Source organism: Ammospiza nelsoni, chromosome 18, assembly GCF_027579445.1.
Source record: "Ammospiza nelsoni isolate bAmmNel1 chromosome 18, bAmmNel1.pri, whole genome shotgun sequence".
NCBI classification, from domain to species: domain Eukaryota; kingdom Metazoa; phylum Chordata; class Aves; order Passeriformes; family Passerellidae; genus Ammospiza; species Ammospiza nelsoni.
The window spans coordinates 4319389-4335676 of record NC_080650.1 but is presented as its reverse complement, the minus strand read 5'-3'; the positions used below and the strand labels follow the sequence as shown (position 1 = coordinate 4335676).

At 47.2% G+C, this 16288-nt stretch overlaps 2 protein-coding genes across 4 annotated transcripts; one reads left to right on the top strand and one right to left on the bottom strand.

Moving 5' to 3' along the window:
* Positions 1-814: 814 nt before the first annotated feature.
* C18H12orf76 (chromosome 18 C12orf76 homolog) lies at positions 815-2679 on the top strand. The gene is made up of 2 exons (XM_059485090.1): positions 815-926; positions 1031-2679. Exons 1-2 carry the CDS (start codon positions 827-829, stop codon positions 1114-1116), a joined length of 186 nt encoding a protein of 61 aa, XP_059341073.1. The 5' UTR covers positions 815-826; the 3' UTR covers positions 1117-2679.
* Positions 2680-3823: 1144 nt separating this feature from the next.
* ANKRD13A (ankyrin repeat domain 13A) lies at positions 3824-16086 on the bottom strand. Of its 3 annotated transcripts, XM_059485343.1 has the most exons (16): positions 15438-16086; positions 13989-14042; positions 13153-13285; positions 12910-13034; positions 12422-12467; positions 11653-11796; positions 11059-11254; positions 10413-10479; positions 9489-9570; positions 8755-8813; positions 8011-8147; positions 7557-7714; positions 7043-7147; positions 6725-6876; positions 6452-6516; positions 3824-5697 (listed from the first exon to the last, which is right to left on the bottom strand). In XM_059485343.1, exons 2-16 carry the CDS (start codon positions 13995-13997, stop codon positions 5499-5501), a joined length of 1677 nt encoding a protein of 558 aa, XP_059341326.1. In that variant the 5' UTR covers positions 13998-14042; positions 15438-16086; the 3' UTR covers positions 3824-5498. The 3 variants fall into 3 exon arrangements, with proteins under 3 accessions (XP_059341326.1, XP_059341325.1, XP_059341327.1); XM_059485342.1 differs by lacking the exon at positions 13989-14042; XM_059485344.1 differs by lacking the exons at positions 13989-14042; positions 15438-16086 and adding an exon at positions 14112-14205.
* Positions 16087-16288: the final 202 nt, after the last annotated feature.

Below are 16288 nucleotides of genomic sequence, written 5' to 3'. Positions count from 1 at the left end.
GTCTGTAGCTGTGCCGTGAGTGTTTGGAAAATAAAGGTGACGGTGATGCTCGGAGATGAGGGGAGGGAGAGGAGCCGGAGCTCGCAGTGTTCGTGGAGCGCCGTGCGGGGCTCAGAGCTCGGGCTGGGCTGGGGGACAGCGGGGCTATCGCTGTCCATGGGGTGCTGTCGCTGTCCCGACACACTTTGTCCTGCTAAAACCATCCAAAATCTGACCGAGCCCGGGGGTGGGTCCCAGGTGCTGCTGAAGCCGGGCAGGTCGGTGCCTCCTTCCGCCCCATTGGGGGTGATGCAGGGAACAGGCATTTAAAGAGGGAAAAACCCCAATATATCTCATTTTAAACCAAGACCCTGGCTCGGGACGAGGCATCCCTGGGCCGTATCAATCAGCCACCTGCCGTGGCTTCTTATTCCCATCACTCCCAGAGCAGAATCAGCGCTCCTCGGTGTTTGGGGACCTTAAAACACCGGGAAGAACCCACGTTGGTGACAGCGGGGGCTGGGGAGGGGACACACAGGGCTTGGGGAGGACACAGGGGACTTGGCGGGACACACGGGGCCTTGGGGGGGGGGGGGGGGACACGGGAATTGGGGGGACACACAGAACTGGGGGGCAGAGGATGCCCACGGGGTGCAGGGATGCGCGGGGTGGACGCGCGGGTCTGCCCAGGGCGCAGCGCTCCCGGTGCCGCTCCCGGTGCCGCTCCCGGTGCCGTTCCATGGCCCCGCTCCCCCGGAAGGCCGGGGCCGGGGCGGGGCGGGCGGCAGGAAGGGGCAGGGCCGGTGCCGGCGCACAAAGCCCGGCGGGTCGGGGCTGTCGCGGCGCGATGGGGCTGGCGGCGGCGCGGGGCTGGGCGCTGTCCCCGCTGTCGCCGGGCCCGGCGGAGCGCAGCCGGCCCTACGCTGTGCTGCAGCACCAGAACCTGGGTGAGGAGCGGGGGGCACCGGGGACAGCCCCGCCACGACCCGGCCGGGGGCTCGGGAGATGCTCGGGGAGTGTTGGATTAATGTTCTTTCTCTTGCCGCCGCAGTGCTGCTGGGCAGCATCCTCAGCGCTCTGCTGCTCACCATCATCCTCATGGCCATCTGTGTGTACCGGCCCGTCCGGCGGCGGTAGCGGAGCGGGACCCGCCGGGGCATCCGGAGAATGCTGCATCCCACCCGGTTCTCCCGCCTGGAATCCGCCATCCCAGCACCGCTTCAGCCCTGCCGGTTCTCCCGTCTGGTTCCCACCGTCCCGGCTCTGCTCCGGACCCAGCAGGTTCTCCGGTTCCCACCGTGCCGCCGCTGCTCCGGTCCCGCCCGGTTCTCCCGTCCGCTCCCGGGGATGCGCTGAGGATGCGAGCGTGGCTTTTCCCCGGTCTCTGCCCGTGCTGTATCCCGTGGCTCCATCGTGATGTGGCTTCCAGCAGTGCTCTGGCGGGATGCTGGAAATCATCCTCTTCCTCAGCAAAGACTCCTGAAGCTCCTGGGGCGTGTCCTGGAGCAGGGGCTGAGCAAAACCTCCCAAATCCCCGCGTTTTGGCGAGGCTGATCCCACCCCGTGTGCTCCAGAGCATCCCCGGGCCGTGCAGGCACCCGGGACCTCGGTTGGCACAAGGACAGGGCGAGACTGGCGGCATTGTGCGAGGAGCAGCTCCACGTGCTCGGTCACACCGCCTCTGCTTTTTGCTTTCTGATTAATTCAGGTCCCTGTTTGAACGCCTGGGGGTTAGACGAAGCTTGGAGCAAGCTGGGGTAGTGGGCAGGGGGTAGAACAGGATGAGCTTTAAGGTCCCATTCAAAAATATTCCAAAGGTAAAAGCTCAGTGAGCCAGCCAGCAGTGGGTGGAGGGTCTGGCCCGTTCCTGCCACTGATGCATGATCTGATCCTGGTGTAGTTTTCCCAAGCCAGGCTTCTCATTCCCAACGTTATTTGCTTTAACTCCTGGCTGAAAAGCCCCAAATAATTTCCCATCAAACCAGCCCTGCTGAACCTGCTGGGAACTGGGGTGCAGGTGAGGGGTTCCAGCCTGTGCTGGTCACTGTCCTCCTGCAAACAGGAGCCTCCAAAGGTCTGCCAGCCAGGCAGATGCTCTGGAAGAGTTTCAGCTCCAGCCAGACCCATTTTATGCAGTTTCAGTAACAAGTGTTTACACTGAATCCCACTTCCATACGAATGCTGCTATTTTGTTTTGCACTGCTACAAGTAGTAACTGGATTTTACTAATTATTACTTTAATATTTAACATAGGGGTGTTTTGCTTAGTAATTTATTTAGAGTTTTAAAGTGTAACTTCCAGAACAATTGTTGTTGACCTGTTCTCAAGCCCTCGTGCTGCCTCTGAGGTGTTTTCTGTTTCAAGGACACAGAGTGCTGGCATTGAACAGGGATTTTCTTTGTTTTGAGAAATGACAGATGAGTTGTTAATCCAAGAGTGAGGCAGCAAGGCAGCACTGTTCTTTCTATTGCTTTCTGCTCTTCTTTTGATTCTTGTGTTCCTGATTTTCCTTGCTCCTTCATCTCTGTGAAGCCTGGCCTGCAGCCTGTGCTGCTCGTGGGGGTGGATGGTGAAGCTCCCAGCCCCAGCTCTGCATTCCCAGGAGCAGAATTCCTGTTTGCTCTCATTCCTCACTCCCTGCTATGCCTCTTTGTACAAATAAAACGCTCAGTAAACAATCCAGGCTCTTATTTATTCAATGGCTGTGCTGTTTGTTATTAACTGGGCTGGAAAGGGGTGAGGCTGTCCTGGTTCCCACCTCTAGTCCCCTCGTGGCTCCTACCTTGTTTTTAGTGGGATTTGCAGTGCTGGGAAGGCCAGGGAAGAGGATGGCAGTGCTGGGGGAATGTTTCCATGGATGTCTGTCAGCAAGGAGCCCTTTAACAGCACAATGGAAGCACATCTTACAAAGGTTGTGCAGTTTCCAGCAGCTCAGCTATGAATCAAAACTCAGCCAAAGCAGTGGAAGAAGGGTTTCCAAATAAACAAAATCATGAATTGCTGATGTGAAAAGCTTTGAAATGGGGTCAAAAGCACAAAAAAAGCAGTCTTGCTTTCAGGAACTAGCAGCATCAAATTAAAGAACCTTTAAAGCTGGTTATAGTTTGAGAAGAAGCTACAGGTGTTTGTAACTCTGAGCTTCTCTTTCCTACATCAGCCTCAAGCTGCCTCAGAGAGAGGTTGGACTGTTGTTACACAACAGTCTTGGCTCTAATATTAAACACACTCAGAACCCTCTGCTCCTCTCTTACAAGAAGCTGCAGAGAAATTAATAGGATTTCCTGCTTTTCACTGCCTTAACTTCTGTGTTGTACTGATCCCCCCTTTTCAAGACAGGGAGACTCAAAATTTGGCTGAAAATGTCCAAAAGCCAGAACTACCTTGGAGCATTTCAGATTATAATCTCACTTTAATTTACAAAAAGACAGATAATTAGTAAAAAAAAAAGACTCTAAATACAGTTGAGAAAAAAAATTCCTCTGTGTGGAATGTGCAGTACCTTTGGTTTTTCTTCCAGTACACAGAGCATGTCCATCTTACACTGAAAGGGTTAAGTCAGGCTTTAAGAGAAGCAGCACCTGGCTGAGGGAAGCAGGGCCTTCTAGTTTTAGCTGGAATGATACAAATGTCAAAGAAAGCAAAAAAAAAAATCCCCAAAGCTAATCCAATTTATTTTACAGTCCCAGACTAAGAAGCAGGAGCGTAACAAAACTTCAACTGAAAGTGCTCAATGTTCTTTAGTTTAAATATAAAACCAGAACAAGTCAGCTTGAAAAAATGCTATTTTTACCCCTCTTGTAACCTTTGAAAAGCTTAGCAGAAGACAGGCAATGCCAGGCAGGGTTTGTAAAGGCAACAGCACTCTTTATTGCCACTGGAGGAATGCCCACAGCTCCATCTCCTGCCTCCCACCCTGCCAGGAGCTCAACACGAGATCTCCTCCCTTCTCCCAGCTGTGACAGTCACAGGAATCCCCTTTTGCAAAGAAAGAAATCCCAACCCAGCCCCTGTGCAGGACAGTCCCCATTCCAGCAGCTGTTTTCAGGGATGCAACTTGTGCCAGGGAACAAACCCAGTGTGGAGAGGCCAGTCCTAGTGTACACTGAAGGAATTGTAATCATCTCCTATGTAAAACAATGGATTATTGGTTTAAAATAGGCTTCCAACTGCCCCACTGGTTATGATCAAGTCCATTTTAGAGTGATTTTACATTGGTTAATTAATAGTTGGTCACCCAGAAGTGCCCTGTTCAGCCTGAGGAACAGGAGCAGTGTTAGGAGCAAGCTCAGAGCAGCTGTACCAAAGGTCCCTCCAGCCCTGGCAGGCAGAGCAGAGGGATATTGCTCACATTTAACAAGTGTAAGGCTTTCCTGTGGCTGTTCACCGTGTACCTGTGGAGTGCACTTGAGAGTCACAGTGTGAGTACTGTAAACACCGAGAGGAGTGCAGATAAAAGAGCTACAAAGATCCTGCATGGCCAAAAACCTGAGGAAAGCTGGTTAAAACAGACCTAGGAATCGTTGCAAGACCAGTTGGATGAGTGTAGGCCTAGTGGTTTGGTTTAAAATCAATAAAAATATTCAGGTAAAAAAATAGATGTATTCACATGAAGGACAAGAGCTGGGGATTTAAAAAGCAACACACGTTCCCCTTGCAGAATGAAAACTTCTCTTCCAATAAGGACACATGAAAAACTCCCCTGAATTCTTTTCCTAGCTGCATTTAGCACCCACAGTCAGGCATGCACACCAAGAGATCCCAAAGAAGCACCTGTATCTATCTATGCCTTAATTTCTTGCTGCCCTCTGAGCAGGGGAAAGAGCTGGTTTGGAATCACTGCAGAAATTGCTGCTGTGCTGGACAGATGGTCCCATTTCAGCATCTAAAATGTTACTGGCTACTTGGTTTGTCCTTTTTTCAGAAAGCACTAGTTTAATCTGGAGCTTGGATGAGCTGTTCAAGTATAAAATTATCCCTCTTAAGCCAAAAATCTCAATAACTAGAGGAGAGAGAACCATATCTAAACAAAACTAACAGAAACCATCTGTCAGCATGAAGAACTACAGTGTGTGTACAGGCAGGGAGATGCTCTCCCATGAAACAGCTGGAAAAACAGGCAATGGCTTTGAATTATTAAGAAATAATGAAGCAGATGAGTATTTCTTTGGTAAGTAATGAACTTTCCCTCCTGAACTCCCCATAAATCAGGCTTTCAAGCTTTACTGCAATCCTACATCCTGATGCAAAGCAAAATTTCCATCTGCTCTTCAATAAATAAGTTTAGATAAAAACATTTCCTTCAAAGCTAAGACTGCATGGCTGGGGAGCCAGATGTGGAGTCCTGTGATCTACAACTCCCCCAAACAAAAATAAATCAGGTTTTTGCGGCTGATGCCAACTTAGAAGGCAGCAAAACGTTTCCTTAAGCAATCCAGGAGTGGTCTTCAGACTGACAGCTCTGACAATCTCCAGTTTGACACAGATTTGGTCATCCCTGCTTCAGGAGGTCACTTAGGAGTTATTTTTCCACCAGAGAGAGCTGTAAGACTTGCTGAAGCTCTGCATCCTCCTGTTCCTGGCGCTGCTTCTCCTGCTCCTCCTGCTCCCTCACTGACAATTCCATGGCAAGCTGCAAGTCCTTCTCAAAGCTGGAGGCTTCACTGGAGGTGCTGCTGTGGGAGATCCCTGATCTTGACAGAAAGCTCTCCTGAAGTGCCCTGATGGAAAAGAACAACTCTGAGAAGGAAAAGAGACAGAGCCTGACTCATATTCTTTGCAATGATCCTTCCTGGCAACTGTTTTAGATTCACAAATCTGAAAATCTCTCCCAGAGGGGAGAAAACAGTTTGAGGATATGAGAGCAGCTGTTCCAACACCTGTAAAATTCCCAAGGACAAACAGGGATTCCTTTGAATCATTCATAGATACCAACAGTTGTATTTTCAATGGGGCTCTAAAAGCATTCTCACCCAGTTTAAAGGATTTTTCATGTATAGAAGAAGATTCAATTCTTGGTTTCTTTGCACTTAACTGCAGAAAGACTTCACAGACATCAGAGCCCATTTTTAAGTGCCCATTAAATCTATGTTTTTAAGGATTACATAAGAATTTTGAAAAGAAAGAAGATCTGCCTTGAAGTATACAGCCTCTAATAACCAAAGATTCAATGGAGAGGGACCAAATTCAGAGTTTTATGAGCAGAAGAGGAGTACTGGGTTTGTATGTTGGGTAAAGAACCTGCTGTGTGCACAGACTAGCCCCACAGCTGGAAAGAACTACACAACATAAACCAGGGAGGCCCAGTTTGGAGTCCTTGTTTTCTTGGAAAAGTTGGAAGAAGCACAAGGAGAAAACCTCGAGTTTTGTGCATTTCCTCATATATATTAAAAAAAATTGCCAAATTGCTCCATGGTACTGCTGGGGATAGTTTTGCTCTGTCACTGCAAGGTTTGATGTGGAAAAAAAACTTACTTCTGATACTGCATGTTGAAGTCTGAGGAATATGCAACTGCTCCATTGGAAAGCATCTCCAATTCCTAGAGATGGGCAAAGAGACAATTCCACAGCAGTTATCAGATCTGCAGAGTAACTCACTGAAAGCAACCCTTAAACCACCTTTATTTCTTCTTTCAAATACATTATTTTTATCTTCTAAAGTAGAAAAACTGATCCTACACTGGTTTCCTTCAGCTCTTTCTGCACAGTCCTTGCCCAAGCTGCCACAGTACAGACCCCAGCACTTACTTTATTTGCACCAGATTCCAACAAGCTCTGCTGGATGGCAAACTGCATGATCTCATTATCCTCATCCTGCACGTGGATGTTCCTGCCATCATCCTGGACGTGGTAGGACTTGGGGATCTCAAACACCGACTGGTCAACCTCAAAATTAGCACCTACAGGAGGCAAATAAAGTGAAAAACACACTGTGCCCTGTTTGCAACAAGGTGTAACTGAAAATTCTGATGAACGGTTTTGCACCTTGCAGCTCTTCGTGTTCCATTCCCTGCAGTTCAGCTTCTCCCTCAGGGACAGGGATGTAAAAAAGGGGAGATCCCTTACCTGCATCACTCTGTGCACCTCCAGGAGAGGGTCTCTCAGCTGTCCTGCAGCTGTTGACATTTTCAAAAGTAATTCGAGCATTCAGCACATGAAACAGGGGAATTTCTGTAAGAGGACAAGATTTCTGTCAAAATGAGAACAAATATTTGCTTCCACAACAGCTTCCTATAATGATAAAGCACAGAGGAACTAAACTCACCAATAAGGTGGCTTTAGTAATTTATTGTTTTATTATTTATTTAGCTCAATCTCTCTCTAAATCTCTTATTTTAAAATAACATTTGCCAAATTTAAGGCACTGAAGCTAAGAGGAAAAGGGCTGACAACAGCTCATTCTCACAGAAATGACATTGTCTTTAAAATGATATTTCTGGATTGACTCCAGATGTACAAAACAATGTTTTAGGTAGCAGTGAGACAACTAAAAAACCAATGTGTTTTTTTGTACACAATACATTACAAAACCAAAGGGAAAAAAATGGACAAGGTTACAATAAAAATTGCTAAATGTTACCAATTTTGACAGGAAATCCTGGTGGAAATTCCAGAGTGATGAAATCCCTAAGTCTGGCAAAATGAGCACTGGTTCTGGCCATCAGGTCAATGATTGGAGTGACTTGTTCCATAAGAGACAAGGGGAACTCTTCACTCATCCACAGGGTTGCTTTAAATCTTAAAGACAAAGTAGGATAAAAACATCCTAAATTCACAGTTTAGGAACAGATGTAAAGCAAAACAGGCAGCTGGGCAGTGATAGGAGATTACTAACAAGTCACAGCACCAGCCCAAATGTTTGCTTTGACTCAGTGGAATTAAAAATATATTATAGCTGAATACTTCAAGATCTCTCTTCTAATTAATTGTGAAAACTGGCAGAAAAACCACACTGGATATTTGTAAAAATGGTTTCCAGGGATTAGATAATTGGGAAGAGACACACTAGAAATAGTTAAAATGGTATTTCTCACTTCTGTGTTCTAACAGTGACTTCCTTTGGTCTTCCTATGTCTCTGCCTTTCAAATCAAATTCTGGGTTGAAGTATTCCTCCAGAGTAATAGCAGTGGGATTGTTGGTTGCAGCATATTCTGTAGTTCTGGATGTACTCTGGAAGGAAAGAGAGGGAAAAAAACAACCCAAAAAGTAATGAACAGTGGTTACTACAAGAAACTTTAAATTTGCCCTTTGTGAAGTAACTCCTTCTCTATTTCAGTGACACACAGCCATAAACACCAGCTGTTATTAGACTGAGGTTTTATTCTGTTTTACTGAGGTTAAAAATCTCAAAAATTTTTAGATAGAAAAAATCTTAGACACTTTAAAGCTGAAAACCAACTAGACATACACACGAGTCACAGCATTTCCAGGCTCCAAATCCTTTACTAAAGTCAAAACCTGGATGGAGGATTTGAACCCAAAATCTCTAAATCCCTGTAAATGTGCAATGCCATCCTGACAGAGAGCCAGCAAATCCATTGTCCACTGCTCTTTCAGAGTTTAGAAGCAAGGGAGCTCCTAAAGCCACATGGAATCATGGAATGGTTTGGGCTGGAAGGGATCTCAAAGTTCATTTATTTCCAACCAAACAAAAACACCCTCAGGGCAAATGAAAACCTCATAATGAAAACTGCTGCCAAACTAAGGAAACAAGAGGTGACTGCACTCACCAGGAATTCTCCTGGCACAGTGACCTGTGCTGACATCAGACACTCACCTGAGCACCACATTCATGCTCCACTGTCCCCAGGAATGATTCCAGAGGGCTCCTGTCAGCTTCAGGTAACAGGAGGGGAAACAAAAACAGCCATTAGCATTAATTAGCAGGAAAAAAGGCACTCAGGCCAGGCTTCCCACCCAAAGGGAAGTTGTTCAGATCTCCTGTGAGCTTTACCAGGCAAGCCCAGGACCTAGAGTCCAAAATAGGTACAACACAGAATAGAGCAAAGAATTTCAGTGGTTTCTATGATTAGCAAACACCTTTATGAGTCCCAGTGCCTCAGTGGCCTCAGGGTAGGAGAATTTCCATATAAAGTTACTGGCTGGTCACCCTTTAATCTAATTCAAATACCAGAAGAAATTAGTAGACCAAAACAAAAATTTCAAGCAAACAAAGCCTCTGTGAATCTTGTATCCATGGCCAAAGTGAAGTAAGGGCAGGAATACATTCCTGAGCAGAAAAGTGCAGCCTTTTAAAACTGTCAGCAAACTTTCAACAGGTTTGAAGGGTTTTTATTCCCTGTAAATACAGGGATAAAACCAGGTTCATTTGTAGGTTAAGAGTGAAATAATGAGCTGCCTCAGACACAGAACACATCAAAAAAAATCAGGGCAAAGTCAGCAAGAAGAGAATTTCCTTGTTTGCCTGCCCAGTTCTTTAGACACAAAGGAGGTGTCAGACGACCAAAGGGAGATTTGTATTTATTCCCAATTTTCCTCTGGGGAAGATACCTTTATATCTCCTCTTCTCCTCTTCTGTCAAATGCTCTGTTCTGATCCGTGTGATCACATTCACGTTGTTTGCTGTGTAGACCTTACAAAAAATACAGAGATAAAAACCAAACAACACCACAGGTTAAAAAAAGAGTTCCCCAGTAAAACATCATGTACACAAAACTAACTGAACCAACCTCAACACCAGACAGGCATTTCCAAGAGATTTTAAGAAGTTATATTTAGTAACAGTTTGGGAACACTAATGAACCCTCTGTCCAGCTGAACAGCCCTGCAGTCTTATCAGGAAAACCTTCAGATAAATGTAAAAGCTACTCAGCACTTACTCTTCTGGTGAATTAAATTACAATATGTAATTTATTGCACCAATTCCCAAACCTGGAGTAAACACAGAATCAGGGAAATTAAACCTTGTGATTCTGAATCTAAACTCCTACCACAGTAAGGTTGCACAACCACCTTGAAAAATACTTCACTGAGGTGAAACAGAGGTCAGAACCAGTGTCAGGAGGAACCATTCTAAGCAGTTCGTGAATTCATGATCCACTCATGGCTGCTGGTCCCTTGAAGTGCTGTTATTATCATATTATTATTATTATATTCCTCAACTTTCACCCACTGAAACAATGGCAGTGTTCAGGTGTGAGTTAAGGGCAGCCCTTGGAAGGGAAGGACCACAGGCAGCTCTGCTGGATCTCCTGTCCCTCCTCTCCCCTCTCTGATCCCCCTGAGGACATTCCTGCACTTGGCTCCATCCCTCCCACAAGCCTGGAGGTTCCTCACTCCAGCCCAATTCTGCTGGCAACACAATCAATGTCCCAATAGGAATTTGAAGACCTGAAATAGTCAGGAAATACAGAAAAAACACAGCCAGAATCCAATTTGCTGCAACATCTGTCAGAAGAACAGAACAGGATTTACCTTGGCTTCATAACCATTGACACCTTCTGATTTTTCTGTCCTCCATACCCAGAATCCAGATGTGGTTCTGACAAAAAGGGAATACCACAAGTGTCTACACAGCTGCATTTTTATACAACCCCCAGCTGGTTCCTCTAAACCTCATTTTAAACAACATTTGACAGGTTATTAATCCCAGATACCTGGATAAATAGGTGTGTAGTCATTAAGAAAGACAAATGTGTCTGTTAAAAGACACACTGTGCATATTTACTTAAAGTATTCATGTGAGAGTTGACTTATTTGGTACCAAATCCAAGTTCTTGTCCATCAGTTCCAGCACATGAATTTGTGTGAAATGCATATTTGCAGTGAGCAATTGACTCAATCCTAGAGGCCTTTTCCAACCTTAATGATTGTATCCCACTAATATGATAAACTAGAAGTTTTCTTCCAATGATTTCTTTCAACTGGGAACTTTTTGCTAAGCAATAGTGGCAATTTGACCAAACCATATTTCTTCATCTAGTGATTTATGAAGCTTAAATTAATTTCAGACCTAGCCCTAAAAGTTTTAATTACCAAAACTTTTGTGAGTTTGTCATTAAAGCTTTTTTCAGACATAACATCAAAATGCTTATTTGCTAAGAGAAACTCCCTGTCTTACCTTTCAAAAGCAATGTTTTTGGTATCAAGGCACGTGCTGATGATTGGGGATGTGAGGCGCCTCTCCACATCTTTCCTCTTGGGAGTCATGGATCCTAAAGTCAAACGTTTCATGTGCTGGGAGATCTCAAACCTCTCTGTTGTCACAAACTTGTCATCATGGTTGATCTCAATGAGCTCTGCCCAGCCACCAGAGTCTGGTGGAAGAAAAGGAACATTTCAAGTTAACATTTCAAGTTAAAAAACTCAGCAAGTGCTCCAGGGTGAAGAGCTGGGGGTATATCGTGTATCAAACCCAGCTGTTTCTGCACTCAGCTGGGATCAAGCTTGGAGATGGAACTAAAATTATCTTTTATATGTAGGGCAGCAGAAAAGAAGGAGGGAAACAGTAAAATACTGACATTTTACCCCATCACTAAATTTTTACCTCAGATTTACTCAAAGCAAAGAAGTTACACCATCATAAAACAGCATCTCTATGACACACAAACAACCATAAAACCTTCATAAAACACAAGAGGCCTTTTTGGTGTAAAATCAGGATTTGCTCACACAGTATTTGGGGGTGAGTGGTGCAGACAGGTGAACTCTTTACCTTCTCCCTTGAAGATGACAGTCCTCCTGCCCCTCTCCCAGCTCATGTTCTCAAAGCCCAGCAGGGTGATGTCCACGCGCAGCTTGGCCCGGCTCTTCCAGATGCGGCACACGTCGCTCGGGCACACCCTGGAAACCAGGGGCACTGCCACAGAGGGAGAGATGGAGAAATGGGAAGGGAAAATGGGCAAAGGTGCAGCACAGAGGGAATGAACTCTAGCACAGGGATTGCTCGCTCCCGGGAACGCCATTCCAGACGAAATGAGATACTGATCTTCTTTAGATTTAAGAACAACCAGCTTAGTGTAAAAGTAGCGTAATTTAAAGATGAATGTGAAAAGGAGGAAGATATTTGTTCAGACTGAAGGGTGTGAAATGGCATAAACCCCATGCCTGGCAGTCTAACAGTTTGATATTTGAAATATTCAGTCAGCTGTGAGGCCTAGTGTTCATTCTTTTCAAGGAAAGGCAGGTACTTCCCAAACAACCAGAGCATCCATAGATAACACATGATCACATGGCCAGGGACAGGTAAAAAAAAAAACAAGAAAAGTCGTCAGCAACTGCAACAACAGCTAAATTCTCCACTACCAAAAATTAACCAACCAACCTCACAGGAAACAAAGAATAATTGTGCAACAAAAGCACAAGAGATCATTTAGAGATGGAGGAGAGGAAGATTCCGTGGAGTGGATATTTCCCTGCCTGTGTTGGACTTTTGTAACTCATTTTTACAGCTTGGAATTGGTAACAAGGAGCAGGATCCTTACCCCAGCTAGTGAACTCCCATTTCATTTCCACATAAAAGTCAGGAGTCTGCAGAAGGAAAACATCAGATGAGACCTCATGAAATAGTTTGACATTCATTGCAGCATTTCCTGTGAACATTTTAGAAAAAGGAAAAAAAAAGGAGAGCATAACTGAAGAAATGGTTAGCCAATGCTAAAACTGAAATTGAAAGTAGCAACAGCAGGCACTGCCCTGGCCCTGCTGCTTTCTGGGGAACTGTTCTTCCTTGTTCTACTGGAGTAGCAGTAATGCCTTCAAGATTCAGCCTCCAATGTTTGAGTACATGCAAAGGATTTAAATAAAGTTAAGAAAAAGCCTCTGTATCCCTCAACACTATGGAATATGCAGGTTGGAACAAAACACAATTGCCCAGCTGATTGCAATAGTTCACTTAACTGAACTACTTGAATGAGAATTCAAGCAGTGACTTCAGTCTGGAGTGAGAGTTTACACTTCAATAAATCATTACCTCATTAATTTTCTGCAGTAACTCAGGAACTCCTCCAAGGGTCATGGAGGTCTGCTGGTAGTCCCGATGCTGCAGGATCAGCTGCACCATCTCTGGATCCCCTGTGCTCACAGCCTCGTGCAAAACTGAAAGAAACCCAACCACAGCCTTGTGTCACTTTGCTGCCCAAAACTCCCCATAAAAACACAAAACATCTGCTGCTTGAAGAAAAACACCCCAGGTTGTTCCCCTGGCTGTCCTTACCCGTCCATCCCTGTGCATTCTCCTTGGTCACATCTGCCTTGTGCTGCAGGAGGACCTTGGCAGACTCGATGTAACCCAAGGAAACAGCCAAGTGCAGCAAGGTCCTGCCCCGAGGGTCCCGCTGGTCAACGTCCTGCCAGTGCCCAGGAGAGAGGAACAGAGCTCATCAGAGCCTGCACACACACAGGGCTAACCCAGGAGCCAGCACTCCCTGCCAGTGCCCAGGAGAGAGGAACAGAGCTCATCAGAGCCTGCACACACACAGGGCTAACCCAGGAGCCAGCACTCCCTGCCAGTGCCCAGGAGAGAGGAACAGAGCTCATCAGAGCCTGCACAGACACTGGGCTAATCCAGGAGCCAGCACTCCCTGCCATTCCCATGGATCTGCTCCCAAACTCTCCTGCACTGCCCCTCTGCAGGGCTGGCTTGCTTCCCCACAGAAATAAAAGGAGAAGCAGAACAGGGCCTAGGAAATGACACAAAATCTGTAGGACAGGAGTTCTTGCTGGTGCTTTTCAATTCTCTCTCTGTCTCCCCCCAGAAGGCTCAGGAGGAGATGGGGGCTCTCATCCATGGGCATCACCCCACAGACAGCCTGAGACCCCACAGAGGGGTTAAACTGTACAACAAAATGGGGAGAAAACAGGAAAAAAAGGCAACAGGGCACACAACACAGCTTTTGGACAGCACTTTTGGAAAGGACAGAAGCAGATGGTGTTTCACAAAGCACACACAGCACAATGAGGAGTGAGGGCATTCTCTACAAGTCACTAAAAATAAAAAATAAACTACACAGGCACAAATATCCAAAACATGCAAGCACAACATACTCATACCTTACACATTTTTCACTATTAGCTTAGAGATTTGAAACAGAAGAGCATCTATAACTAAAGGAAAAGGGGAAAGTCAATAGCAGAATGAGAAAGGAAGGTTATTATGCACGTTAACAGCGTTACCTGACAGCTTCAAGTCAGAAATATCTCACAGAGAGTGGGAATGCTTCTCTTTAAAGCATCTACTGGGGTGGAACATTAATTAATTTGCTCCTCCACCTCATGCAGCTGCAAAGAGCTCCAAGGGTCCCTCCCCACTGAGTTTGTTGCTGTTCCCTGGTCCCCACATGCCCAACCCTGTTTGCCACCCCAGCTGCAGCTGGGAGGTGCCTTTGATCCCTCCCCGCAGCAGGAAGCTCATCCCAAAGAAGCAGGGGGAAACAGATCTTTGGAATACTTAAAAAAAAGGAAAAAAAAAGGTGTTTAAAAGCAGGTAAAGGAAGTAAGAGTCACATCCATCTTCACACACTGCTGGTGTGCACAGGGAATGGAGGGAGGAAGCAGCACTCCACAGGTGGGAGCTGCTGAGTGATCCCTGTTTAACCACAAACTCTCACAGGTGTCAGAAATAATCACACAGGAGCAACGTGCCAGTGAGGTTAAAGGTTTTGGTTAATGCAGAAGGTGACATGAATTAGATAAAAAGTGAGTGCATTCCAAAGATTCTCCCAAACCAGGGCAGGAACATGCTCTGAGCAGGAATTAGTAAGTCAGGTGCACCGTTAGAGCTGCAGGTGACAGTCAGGAGGTGGCACAGCTGGCCTTGGGCTCACCTACTTGTGGTGTCAGGTATGATTAATTAATCAGCTCTGCTTATTAACTGTACCTCACTCTGGCCCTGGTCAGAGCTTTTCCACAGTAGCTCAGCCAGAAGGATTTTTGCTGCTCAAGCTCTGCTGCAGCTTTCAGGCCATTTCCTTACGTCATCATGTCCCAGAGAGAGGACAGCTTTGTGTTTTCTACTCTCCAGCACAGAACAATGATTTTTTTGTTGTTGTTGTTGTTACCAGAGATGCTGAAAACATTCCAACCAATACAAAAACTCTGCCCTCAATCTTGGGCAGGAACAAATCTATAGGATGGTGCTCAGCAAGGTAGGGGCTGGTTTGACGTCCAGCAGCACCAGCCACTTTTGCTGCACGCTGACTTCCTATTAAGATAAACACTATTTATTGTTTTAATAAATAAATTAACGTCCATCACAGCTGCTCTTCTTTAGCTACTCCACAGCTGCACTGGAATGCTCACAGCAAAGCTTTACAGATAGGAAGCCAACAGATAGGATATGTTAGTACCTGATATAAAAATATATTCCTACACCTTCTTACATCACTCCCACACCACAAATAAACAGGTAACGAACTGCAGGGATCCCTCAAGCTCCTGGCAGTACCACCAGGGTGCTTCTCGCCGGCACAGCGAGGGCCAGCAGCCCCCAGCCCCCGTTACCTGCTCCTGCAGCTCCTCGTCCAGCCGCCTGTAGTCGTTGTTCCACACCAGGACGTGCAGGGGGAAGGCGCTGCTGGCCCCGCCAGGGGAGCTCATCCCGGCACGCACCTGCGGAGGGGCAGCCGGGGCCCCTCACTCTTCCCTCTCTGGGGGCTGCAGACCGCAGGTTACTCAAGCCTTGACTCCTTCAGCTTCTGCTCTCTGCGGGCACCCACCTGGCCCAGGTGTGTGTGTGTGTGTGTGTGTGAGAGCCACAACCCTCTAGGAACCGTTCACCCCTCTCCAAGGGGAGCCCCATACAAACCCCACCGAGGGGGTCTCCCCTGCTCCCGAGGGTTTCCTCCCGGAGCCCCTCAGCGCCGCTCCCGAGGGTCTCCCCTGCTCCTGGTGCCCCTGGCAGCCCCTCACTGCCGAGGGTTTCCTCCCTGAGCTCCTCAGCGCCGCTCTCGGGGGTCTCCCCTGCTCCTGGTGCCCCTGGCAGCCCCTCACTGCCGAGAGTTTCCTCCCAGAGCCCCCTCAGCGCCACTCCCGGGGGTCTCTCCGCTTTCGCCCCCTCAGCCGTCCCCGTCCCTCTTCCCTGTCCCTCCGGGGACGGCTGGGACGAACCACAGCGCGGCCGGAGCGGGGGGGGGGGGCTCCTCGCTGTCCCCCGCACTCCACCGCCACCGACAACCGCACGGAAAGCGGAAGCCGCTCCCCCTCCCCCTCTGCGGGCGGACAGATGGAATGTCCCGTCCGCAGCTGTCCCATTGCCTTCCGCGAGGGGGGAGCGCTCAGCTCTCACCCCGCCTTCTCCCGGCCTTGGTTTCGCTCCCCCGCCCGCCATGGCGGGTGAGGGCAGGGCTTGCTGC